At 47.6% G+C, this 12076-nt stretch overlaps 1 protein-coding gene across 1 annotated transcript in view; it reads left to right on the top strand.

The window, feature by feature from the left end:
* Positions 1-11318, top strand: part of PLXNB1 (plexin B1) — a 152642-nt gene extending 141324 nt beyond the window's left edge. Inside the window, exons 36-39 of the mRNA XM_083722203.1 lie at positions 932-996; positions 1096-1171; positions 4219-4293; positions 5414-11318. Coding sequence (XP_083578329.1) covers positions 932-996; positions 1096-1171; positions 4219-4293; positions 5414-5518 — 321 coding nt within the window. The 3' untranslated portion in view covers positions 5519-11318. The remainder of the gene's footprint in view (positions 1-931; positions 997-1095; positions 1172-4218; positions 4294-5413) is intronic.
* Positions 11319-12076: the final 758 nt, after the last annotated feature.

Below are 12076 nucleotides of genomic sequence, written 5' to 3'. Positions count from 1 at the left end.
CTGCTGTGGGCATGTTGCCTTTCTCCTGAGCACAACCCACAGTGCTTTCTTGCTCAGAAAATGAGCTTCTCTCCAGCACTGATGCAACCTGTCAGAGAATCGTGGGGAAAGGTCCCAAAGGGACCCATCTCCCCTGCAAATGCAGGAATCATACAGTTGCACGACTCTTGGCTGGTACCTGCCATGTGAAAGACGCCGAAGAACACGACTCCAACCCATTTTTGTTGTTGCTGCTGCAATGTCTCTTTTGTCATTCATTGTAATGTGAGGGCAGAGCTCCTGCCCGCAATTACTATTTTTAAAAATGGGTGACAGAAGAAGAGTTTGGATTTGATATCTCGCTTTATCACTACCCTTCAGGAGTCTCAAAGCGGCTAACATTCTCCTTTCCCTTCCTCCCCCACAACAAACACTCTGTGAAGTGAGTGGGGCTGAGAGACTTCAGAGAAGTGTGACTGGCCCAAGGCAGCTGCATGTGGAGGAGCGGGGAAGCGAACCTGGTTCACCAGATTACGAGTCTACCTCTCTTAACCACTACACCACACTGGCTCTCAGTAGAATGCAAGGCTTCCTCTCTACAGCCAGAGTGGCTGCCCAAACCAATTTTTTTGCTTTCCATTCAGCAGGGCGGTTGTCAGTCACTGTGTGCACCTTAGGGTGCTCAGAGCAGACCTTCCGAATCTGGTGCACTCCAGAACCTCTGGGCTATGATTTCCGTCATTCCTGAGCATTTGGCTTTGCTGGCAGAGACGGAAGGGAGTTGGGAGTGCTAACAACATCCTAAATTTACCCAGCTCTTTCAAAATTTCCCTCTTTCAAATTTTCTTTGTCCTATTCATCACTGCCACCATTTGGATAACCGTTATCATGACACCTAAAAATTTTGCTGGGCATCGTTCCTAATGTCTTGCTCCCTTTGTGGCATTTCCAGGATTCTCCGATTAACAAGCTTCTCTACGCCCGCGACATTCCACGTTACAAGCAGATGGTGGAAAGGTAAGGAGGAGGGCCAGGGAGCCGGCTGGATGTGCCTAGAAAGAAAAGGAAGGAAACAGGGTAAATAAATGAAGGGTTATCGTTCTTTATCTCCTGCAGGTACTATGCAGATATCCGCCAAACCATCTCTGCAAGTGACCAGGAAATGAATTCTGCCCTGGCTGAACTCTCACGAGTAAGTAGGCTGCGAGCTACATCACAGTCTTTTTTCCTTTCTCTGGTTTCCTCCTGCTGAGCCAAGACCTCTGTTGTTGTTGTTTAGTCTTTAGTCTTGCCCAACTCTTCGTGACCCCATGGACCAGAGCACGCCAGGCACTCCTGTCTTCCACTGCCTCCCGCAGTTTGGTCAAACTCATGTTGGTAGCTTCGAGAACACTGTCCAACCATCTCATCCTCTGTCATCCCCTTCTCCTTGTGCCCTCCATCTTTCCCAACATCAGGGTCTTTTCCAGGGAGTCTTCTCTTCTCATGAGGTGGCCAAAGTATTGGAGCCTCAGCTTCACGATCTGTCCTTCCAGTGAGCATTCAGGCCTGATTTCCTTAAGCATGGATACGTTTGATCTTCTTGCAGTCCATGGGACTCTCAAGAGTCTCCTCCAGCACCATAATTCAAAAGCATCAATTCTCCGGCGATCAGCCTTCTTTATGGTCCAGCTCTCACTTCCATACATCACTACTGGGAAAACTTTAGGAGCCTTCTTTTGGAACGGAAGAAGAGTCATGCTGGATCAAAGCAATCATAGAATTGTGGAGTTGGAAGGGACCATGAGGGCCGTGTAGTCAAGCCACCCTGCAATGCAGAAATCTTGTGCCCAATGTGGGGCTCAAACCCGCGACCCTGAGATTAAGAATCTCATGCTCTTCTTACCAGCTGAGCTATCCCAGGGGAGAGGATGCTGGCCCATCTGATACAGCATCCTATTCTCACAGAGGTCACCCAAGATACCTGTAGGCCTCTCCCTTCCTGCAGTTTCCAGCAACTAGTATTCAGAAGCATTGCTGCCTCTGAGCATAGCCCAGGCTTCCTCAGCCTCAGCCCTGCAGATGTTTTTGGCCTACAACTCCCATGATCCCTAGCTAGCAGGACCAGTGGTCCTGGATGATGGGAATTGTAGTCTCGAAACATCTGGAGGGGCCGAGGTTGAGGAAGGCTGGCATAGCCCTTGTGACTGGTAGCCACATGAATTTGTCCGCTCCTCTAGAGTAACTAGGTCACAGTGCCCATAATGGGCCCATAATGGGCACAAAAGCAGCATTGGCATTGGCATTGCTCTCTGCTACCCTTGTCTTCCATTGCAGAGATGCATACCTGACATAATTGTACTTGTATACCACCTTTCTGTAGTTGAAACCATGCTCAAGGTGGCTGGCAATGCAAAAAACAAAAAAAAACCCCAAAACCCCACGTAATTACAACATAACAAAAGCAGTCATAAACAATAAATGAAGCATCAAAAAATACGCATAAGATCCAAAATAAAGTTGCAAAAAAAAGTAACATTGATAACAGGAAACTCTCTCCCACCCCAAACAATACCCCCGGACCAAGGGTCTGTTCAGCAGCTTCTGCTTTTGTAGCTGAAGTCGGTAAGGGCCCTGCCCTCCCAGGCCGGGTGGGAAAGGTCTGCAAAGGCAGGGAGCAGGTCTCACAGACAAGATGGAGCTGAGATAACATCATGACCCTCCACACCAACTTCCTTGCAGCTGGGGCTTCCAACTCCACTGAAGCAACTTGGTTAGAGCAGAGGTTATTGCAAGGAAAATAAGTCTTAGCTTGTGGATGGTGGCTGTGTGCCTTAATGACAGAGCACAAGTTTAATAATAATAATAATAATAATAATAATAATAATAATAATAATAATAATTGATACCCTGCTCTGCCTGACCAAGACGGGGCTCAGGGCGGCTAACACCGAATATACAGTAAAAACATTAAAAACAAAACACACACACACACACACACACAAAAACAACAACAACAACCCCGAAACAATATGTATGCAACAACAGCAGCAAGAATACTCATCGCAAAGTATTGGAAGACACAAGATCTACCCACCTTGGAAGAATGGCAGATGAAAGTGATAGACTATATGGAATTGGCGGAAATGACTGGCAGAATCCGAGACTAGGGAGAAGAGTTGGTGGAAGAAGATTGGAAGAAATTTAAAGACTATTTGCAGAAACATTGTAAAATTAATGAATGTTAAAATGATGTAGGATTGAAATGAGACGGCTTTAGCAACAAAGTTAAAAGAATATGTAAAAATGGATTGATAATTAGATGAAAATATGAAGCTCAATATGTTAAGATATAAAATTAAGATAAAAACAAAGAGGGTAAGGATTTGCTGAATTAACCATGTGAACTGGAATACAAAAAAGGGAGGCATGAGGAGGTCAGGAAAATAAGTAAATGAAATATAAGACATGAAAAGATTGATTTGTTTTTAGTTGTTTTCTATTTTTCATCTATTTTTTATGTATTTTGTACTTTTCATTTGTATTTTTGTATCTTTTTTTTCTTTTTATTTCTATTTTTTCTCTTTTTTATTCTGTAACCTTTTTCTGTCTATAAAATCTTAATAAATATCTTTTTTAAAAAAACAAACAAACAAAAACCCCGAAACAAACAGTTGATTAGAATATAAGTTAGACTACAGTTTAAAATGCAGCTTAAAATGCAGCCTCGTTTTAGTGGTAGCCTATAGATCAAAGCCATAAGGGGAGAAAACATCAAATACTAACCGGGGCCAACTATCCATGCTGGTCCTACATGGCCCAGCAAAAAGAGCCGAGGGAAAATTTATATACAAAATCCCATATAAGGGGTTCCATCAAAAAATAAACAAATGAGAGGGGGGTTTAGATTGAGTCCAGCCCAAAGGCCAGGCGGAAGTTTGGGTGCATTAGGTTCCCAGGTTCAGACCCCGGCATCTTCCAGTTAAAAATACCAAGATAACAGGTGATGGTGGGAAGGACCTCTGTGCGAGGTCTTGGAGAGCCGTTTCCCATCAGAGCAGACAGAACTGGGCTATAGTCCTATTTAAGGCATGTTCCACAGATCCATTGAGAGTTTCCCACCATGAAGTGACTTCACCATATCGACAGTCCTGTTTGCAACTTGGGCCACCACAAAACTATTGAAAGTGACTCAGTAGGGGGAGGGGGACAGCATGTTACTCTCTTGGTGACTATTAACCTGTCATTTCTCGGTTACAGAACTACTCAGGTGACCTCAATTCCTTGGTGGCTCTGCATGAGCTCTACAAGTACATCAACAAGTACTATGACCAGGTAAATGTGGCTCATATTTTAATGCGGTCCCAAAAACTTCCTTGTAGGGGAAAGGAAAAAATTTTCAGGCTGGGGGGGCCACATGTCCCTGGTGGGTGGGGCCAGAGGCAAAAGTGAGCGGAGCAGTGGGTGCAAATTTCATCTTTGTACCACATTTAGCCCACAGGTGTTAATTGTTCATAAGACTCTGTTTCTCAGTTGGTTTTGCTGCTGCCGTTACTACTAACTCAGTGGCACAATGAACAGGCAACGGGGAAAATTGCAGACTGGGTATAAATGAGCCCACTGCCTCCACAGAAACTCTGTGGCTCTCCTGGAACTCGAAACGGCTCCCTCCATCAAATGATTTGTTTTGGTGCTTGTACCTTGGCCACTGAGAGAAGGTGGAAGTGGGGAGATAATTCAGAGCAGGAGGGTGAATGAATCAAGCTGACCCCAGACCTCAAAGAGGAAAGCATTCCTTAATCGGCGTGCCTTTACCAAAAAGGCCCTGCTCTTCCTGGATGTCAGCAAGGAAGGCACCTAGAGCAGGGGCCCTCCTAAAGATCATCATCATCATCCAGTGGTACCTCAGGTTACATACGCTTCAGGTTACAGACTCCGCTAACCCAGAAATAGTACCTCAGGTAAAGAACTTTGCTTCAGGATGAGAACAGAAATCGCGTGGCACAGCAGCAGCAGCGGGAGGCCCCATTAGCTAAAGTGGTGCTTCAGGTTAAGAACAGTTTCAGGTTAAGAACGGACCTCCGGAACGAACTAAGTACGTAACGAGAGGTACTACTGTATATTATTTATACCCCGCCCATCTGGCTGGGTTTCCCCAGCCACTCTGGGCAGCTTCCAGCAGAAGTTTGTTTCCTGCTTGGCAGGGGGTTGGACTCGATGGCCCTTGTGGTCTCTTCCAACTCTATGATTCTATGAATATTAAAATACAACGTAGGTTCGCATTGTAGTTTATTGATGGAGATTCTGGCCTCTAGAAATCCATTCACCAAGCCTCAGAGGCCTCCCTAGGATGCAGAGCATCCGCTGCCCCCCCACCAAACAAAACCAAAAATCTGGCTCTAGAGGCGAAGGCTATGACTACCAGATAACAGCTCCAGGTTTCCTCTCCCCGCAGATCATCACCGCCTTGGAGGAGGACCCGACGGCGCAGAAGATGCAGCTGGGCTACCGCCTGCAGCAGATTGCCGCCGCCGTAGAGAACAAAGTCACGGACTTGTGATGTGCACAAGGGGACAGTCAGCCAGGCGGGGGGAGGGGGCAGAGGGCACCTGCTGCAGCCGGGACCAGGCACGCCACACCGACGACGTGGAAGGAGGGAGGAGCAGCAGCAGACCAGGAAATGCCAAGTGCCGTGGAGGGCCAGGGGTGCCAGAGAACTTTATTCTCCTTTTTTCCTTTGGTTTTTTTTTTTTTTTGTTTTGTTTTTTTTGCAACAATAATGACGATGATAATGGACTTTAGGGGAGCGTCTCCCTCCTCAGAAGCTGTGGGCTCCTCCCAATCAGCTTGAGCCAGGAGGCTGGGAGTTACGAATGTGCCAAGAGGGTTAGAGACTAGTGTAGCCACGCAGGCGGCAATTTTTTTGCCTCGATGCCTGAAGCCTCTGTATTTGGGCGGCCTCCCTTTCGCCCTGAGAAGAGAAAGTATCCCACTGCCTAAGCAATCAGAGAAGGAAGGGAGCATCTCTTCGGCAGTGCCCTCCCCTGGCGCATCAAAACAGACTGGGACCAAGCGAAAGGGAAGAGGCTGAGGATGGAGGACAGAGGAGCCACCGCCAGGCTGGGAAAGGTCTGCCACTAGCTGGGACCCCGCCGAGATTCCTGGAACAGCACAGAGGAGCCTGCGCCTGCCTTGCCTCACCCCCACCTGGTTCGGAGGCCCTTGCCCCCCACAACCCAGCCTGCCTTTCTGCAGCTGCTACTCCAAGCACAGAGCCCGCCCCCAAAAAGCACAAAGGAGACCTTGCTCCCCTCCGACTGCCTCGCCCCCTCCTGTTTGCTGCTGTTTGGGGGAAAACGGACCTCTGGATCTCACTGTGGAGAGGGAAAGCCTTTCCTCCCCTCTCCCGCTCCTCTTTTGAGTTAGCACTTCTCCTCAAGCAAACACCCTCTTTCCTCGTGTTCCTGTCTCTCACACTGTGGCTTTGCTCTGTCCAACGCCACCCCGCTTCCCCACGGGGGTCTTTCCTGGGTCTGGCAAAGGCAACTCAGAATTTTTGCAGAACCAATTGGCCGTGCCTCTGGCTTCCTCCAAAGCCCATTCTGGCGGCTTTTGCTGTTTCTCTTCCTGCAGTTCAGTTGCCAATATTTCACCGGCTTCTCATTCTGTGTCTTTGAGAGCTGCTTGATCTACAACAGAAATGGCTACCCCTTCGCCCCTCCAAAAGTTGCTAGACGACAACTCCTGTCATTGTCCCTGACCGCTGGCTCGTGCTGATGGGAGTTGGGTCACTTCCAGACGTTCTGTTTATTGACTTGGGATTTGTTTGCACAAAAATTGTGGGGAAGCTAGACAACCTCAGCTGTTTATTTAATATTCGGGTTTTTATTCTACTTCGCTATATTATACCACACTTCCCAGTGTGTTTTCCTGTCACTTCCCCTATTACAAAAAAATAAGATTTGGGGGTGGGAATGAGGTTCTCCAGCAAGAGCTCCAAATCAGATTTATTTACCCAACATGAATTTGTCCATATGTGATTGAATCTCACCCAGAGGTGTTAGCAGTCTGGGATGGTGTGTGGAGACAAAGGCCTCTTACGATTTCTGCAGCAGGGTCTCTGTCTCCAGGGTCCTGAAGCCACAGGAAAGGGAAGCCTTTTAGGTACTTGGAAGAGGTCTTCTCATCCTTCATGCTGATTGGAGCAAATCAGAGGGAAAGGAAGTGAGCCTGCCATGGAGGATTGGCTCCCGGGGTCGTTCTACAGAAGGCACACGGGAAGATCTCAGAGGAGCTGTTCTGTATGCTCCAAAGCTAAGCCTTTTAGGAGCACTGAAAACACAAGCTGCTTCGGTTTCGGGAGAATTGCGTGCATGTTCTGTAACGTACAAATACAACTTAAGTCGCTCCAGATATTGGAGCACTCCAAATGATTTGCCCGTGTACGAGCACAGTAAAAAGTAGATCTAGCTCAAAGGAAACACATGGAGATCTGCACTTATCGTTGCAATGCATCCCTGATTACTAGTAGTATTGTATAATTATAAGGTTATGCAGCCTTCTTAAAGGGGGCGTGGCAGTGCCTCTGGTGAAGGGGCCCTACACTTCTGAATTTGCCACTGCTCTGCTTATCCCATCCCAAAATAGCAGCAGTCTGGAAGCACCCTTGAACTCCAGCAACATCTGGAAGGTCGCAGGTACCCATCCCAAACCCACAGGCAGGAGGCAATATTTATCCCTTGCTGATTTAATCTGTTTTAACAGACATGGGTGCAAGCCCAGCTGGGGAGTTATTTTCTGTCAATTGACAACTCTACCTTACTTAGGTTATCTGAAAAGGAACTATCACTTGGAAGTGCTGTTGAATCATTCCATGTCATTCCTTACAGGGGGGAAAGAAACCCTTGTGATTCTTTTCTTTTTTTCCCTGCACCTTATTGCCTCTGCAGTTTTAGTTCTGCTTCTCCTTGTATGTTTGCAGCCCATGTAAAACAGCACTAATGCCACAGTTTCAGGCGAGATCCAACCACAGCAAACCGTTCCAATCTGCCACTTTGCATCGTAGGCTCTGGCCCACTTCCTTGCAAGCCGTGGGGTAAGGATTTCTCTCTCTTTATTTTGGCAGGCCTCCTGCTCCTTCAACAGCTGCACAGTCAGGCAACAAAACAGAAGAGGTGGCATGTTTTCCCTGGATTAGGCTCTGTTGCAGATAGATGCCCAGCTTTTTTTAGTCCGGCTTCCTAGAACACTCCAGTGAGCTTTTACGGAGAGTTCTGTGCAATTTTAAAAGAATGCCTGTGCCAGCATCAAAGTAGGTCAACAAGAGCCATATGAGGATTGTTGTGGGACATCCGTGAATTGCATATATCTCCAACCCTTGTAATTTAAAAGCAGGCGCAGAGTGGGAGGAGGATTCAGCTTAGAGTCGCAGCGCTTGTTTGCCTTTCTCAACTGTGCCATTTTCCTGATTTTAAACCCCCCCCCTCCCCCAAAGCTGCTACTTGCCCTGTGGCAGGTAGACTTCCAGGTACCATACACGTGGCTTGCATATTTTAAACTGCAGGACAAATCGAACACCAGCCTCGGAGAGGGGGATTTGAATTGAGGAAATGGCACAAGCACAAAAGGGCTAGCTCCCTCCCATCTGTTAGTACCAGGGTCTGAATTTTTCTCCTCCCTGGCTTTTTAAAATGCAGGTGAGTCTGTTCACGGATCTCCTTGCATCATGCCTTAAGAGATTCAAAGGCTGGTGCCGCCTTGGTAGCACAGATTTTAGGAAGATCACCTGTTGCCAGCTCTGGCACCGCTGGTTCAAATCACAGCCTGGCCATAACTCTCCCCAGGTGCCTTAAGCCAGCCACATGAACTCCAGCCCTCCGCCTCCTGTTTACAATATGAGGAATGCCGATAATTACACTGGTATGCCTTGCATAGTTGTTGTAAGGAGTACTGAGATTACGTGTGTCACACATTTCGGGAAAAGGCCGCATCGGCCTTCTCCAGTCTGATGCCCTCCAGATCCAGCCAACATGGCCGTCCAGCCATACATATTCCCACCTGTTATCTCAGTCTACTTATTAATACCTCAGGTGAAAGCACAACCCTGCTTGGAAGCTGTGCCCTTTGACCTGGAACAACCTCCCCCCAAATTTCAGGTAGCTCAGAGCGGGCTGGTTTTAGTTGAGGGTAGGGAGCACTTCGTACATGCTCAGCAGGCCTCTTGCTCCTTTTATTATTCCCCTGTCCCATAGTTAAAACCAGGCTGTGAGACAAAACTCGTAACTTGGAGCCTTAGTCTTGAGCTCCAAATTTGTCCCGTAAAGATTTGTACCACGAAAAGGGTATATTGTGCACGGACAGATATTGGACACCCATTTCCTTTCCCAGAATGGGGTGGCCTCTTGTCGCCGCATTACGAGACAAAATTGCAGTTACCTTCCAGTCGACTCAGCAACTTACCTCTTTAGCCCCGCTGCCAAGGATAAGAATGTAAGGAAGAGCCAAAGGTTTGTTTACTCCCATATACTTCTCTCCCCCCCCCAGCCCCAAAGTGCCCCGCCAGGTGTCTCTGGAAGGCCACAAGCAAGACGCAAAGGGCAATATCCATTTCCCATTGTTGCTCCCTAGCAGTTGCTACTGAGACGCCGCTGAATCCGTAAGCTCCGTATTGTAATCCCTCCTAGTGGTGCCCCAATAAAACTGCAAAGCTAAGCAGGGTCTGGTATGGTTTCAAATTGAATGAGGGGACGACCACCCAATTGAGATTCTTGCATTGCAGGGAGTTGAAATGAAGGACCCTTCCCAACCCTATAATCATGCCTAGGAGCTTGAAGTTCTTGAGAGAGGTTCTGGGATGCAGGGCTTGAGACTCTGCCTTGCTTTGTGGGGATATGTTCTTAAAAGCATCAGAAGAAAGCTCCTGGTCCCATCTAGTCTGTTCTCTGAGTGCCTACGGGCATGAATACACAAGCATTCTTCATGCACGGTATCCCAAGCGTGAAGAAGTACCTCATTCTGTCCTCGATTGTCCAGGTTCTAGTCCTGCAACGCTCCCTTTTCCAGGCTCTAGTATTAAGAGATGCTTTTCCCCACACCCTGCACCCTCTTGTGTACCTCAATCCTTTCTTCGCCTCTGGACGCCTCCGATCCTGGGGGGGTGCTCTGTGCAAAATGAAAGGGGAGCATTGTTTGAGGTGGTGAGCCCTCTGGCGGGGTCCCAGCACCCACTGCCTTCTGCGGGTGCTAAAAAGGCATTTGGGTGCAGCAGTGGTACATCTGGTGCTTACTCAAACCCCAGGGTTCCTCCTCTAGTGGCAATGGCCATTCAGAGACTGAAAAGCGGCAGCTGTGCATTTTAGAAAGTGGTCCCTGCACAATTCGGCTTGCCCAGAGGACTATGTTGTATCTTTAGCGCTACCTTAAGAAAAGTGGAGCTCCTCTGCCTTGGTTCCTTGACACGTCTCATGTCCTGTAGCCCACCCTTCCTGTCCCGCGCACCAGAGTCACCTGTGCTCTTGCAACAAGCAGAAGGAGAACAGAAGGACAACATCTTCCTTTTTTAACTTGTCTCTGTTGTGGTGTGTTTTTTACACCAGCCCAGTCTGCAAGCACCAGTAGGTGACCAAGCTTCTTGGAAAAGCAGAAAGAGAGAGGGTTATATGTCTTGGCAGCTCAGTCCCCCAACAGAGTTCCATTGCAGCGTAAATGGCGGCAGGAACTTCTACAATGGGGGAATAAATTCTGTAGGAAGAAACTGCTCTTAGCTCATGCCACAGCTCAGTGACGGAGCACCTGCTTTGCATGCAGAAGGGGGGTTTGATCCCCAGCATCTCCAGGTAGGCCTGAGAAAATGCCTGCCTGAAATCCTGGACAACCACTGCCAGTCAGTGTAGAGTCTATTGCCTGCACTGTAGACAATACTGAGCTAGATGGAGCAATGGCCTGACTCACTGTAAGGTAGCATCTCATTTTGGGGAGAGGGCTGCCTGAGGTGGGTGGGTGGGTTGGACTCTGCCTGTGTTTCTTTTCTAGTTTCTTGCATCCCTGGTGCTCAGCATCTCACTTTCCCTTTTTTTCCATTCTGGCCCAGCTCCGTAAATGCACTCTCTCAACTGATTAATAATAATAATAATAAATTCTCCAATCTGGAAAGCTTGATGGACAAACCAGCCAGCCTGATTTTGTTGTTGTTCCATAGTATAATAATGTTATTGTAGATACTGTTCTGAGCAAAGTAGGAGTTTTATCATCAAATGAGAAGTTTTGTCTGTAAATAATCAGTTTAGATCCCAGATGACTTTATTACAGAGCAAAATTCTTACACGGTAATTCAATAAACTTTAATATACAACACAGAAGAAGGCTCAAGCTTCCAGTTCCTTAATGATGTGGGAGGTCTGATTGCCTTTAAAAAAAACAACAACTGGCTCTGCTCCTGTGCTTTTAACAGGATACATAAATTTAGAAACTGCAATTTTCCTAGCCTGTGTATTCTGCTGTGGAAAACCTCACCAGCTTAATTTCTGTGCCACAATGCTGTTAAAAAGCAGAGGATCAAAGCTAGTTTTTGTGTGTGTGTGTTTGTGTGTGTGTGTACCTTATTGTGGGAGGAAAAACTCTTGCTTTCACTTAACTGGTACTATTAAGAACAGAAGAGCCCTGCTTAGCCTCCTGTTCTCTTAGCAGCTAACCGGATGCCTGTGAGAAGCCAGCAAGCAGGACTCGAACTCACAACAACCACTCTTCCCACCTGCGATTCCCAGCAATTGGTATTGAGAGGACGACCATCTCCCGGCAGTGTCAACATGGCCAACTTGGATGGCTTTTAAGAGCGGGTTAGACACAAGTATTGAGGATAAGGCTATCAAGGACTACTAGCCATGTAATTACTACCTACACTGGTGAAAGCAGATGAACTCAGCTGCTGGGAATCACAAGTGGAGAAGGTTGTGTTGTGTTGAGGTCCTCCTAGGTATCTGGCAGGCCTATGTGAGAAGAGGCTGCTGGACTTTAGAAGGGCCATTGGGCTAATCCAGTAGGGCTTTTATGATGTTCTCACATGCGCCGACGTGGTCACTGGGTTGGCCAAGGGGCTGGGAGAGACCAGGGTTCAAATCCC

The sequence above is a fragment of the Podarcis gaigeae genome (genome assembly GCF_964106915.1).
Source record: "Podarcis gaigeae genome assembly, chromosome: 2".
Classification (NCBI taxonomy): Eukaryota; Metazoa; Chordata; class Lepidosauria; order Squamata; family Lacertidae; genus Podarcis; species Podarcis gaigeae.
The sequence above is the reverse complement of the archived record's forward strand: the minus strand, read 5'-3'. Positions and strand labels throughout refer to the sequence as shown.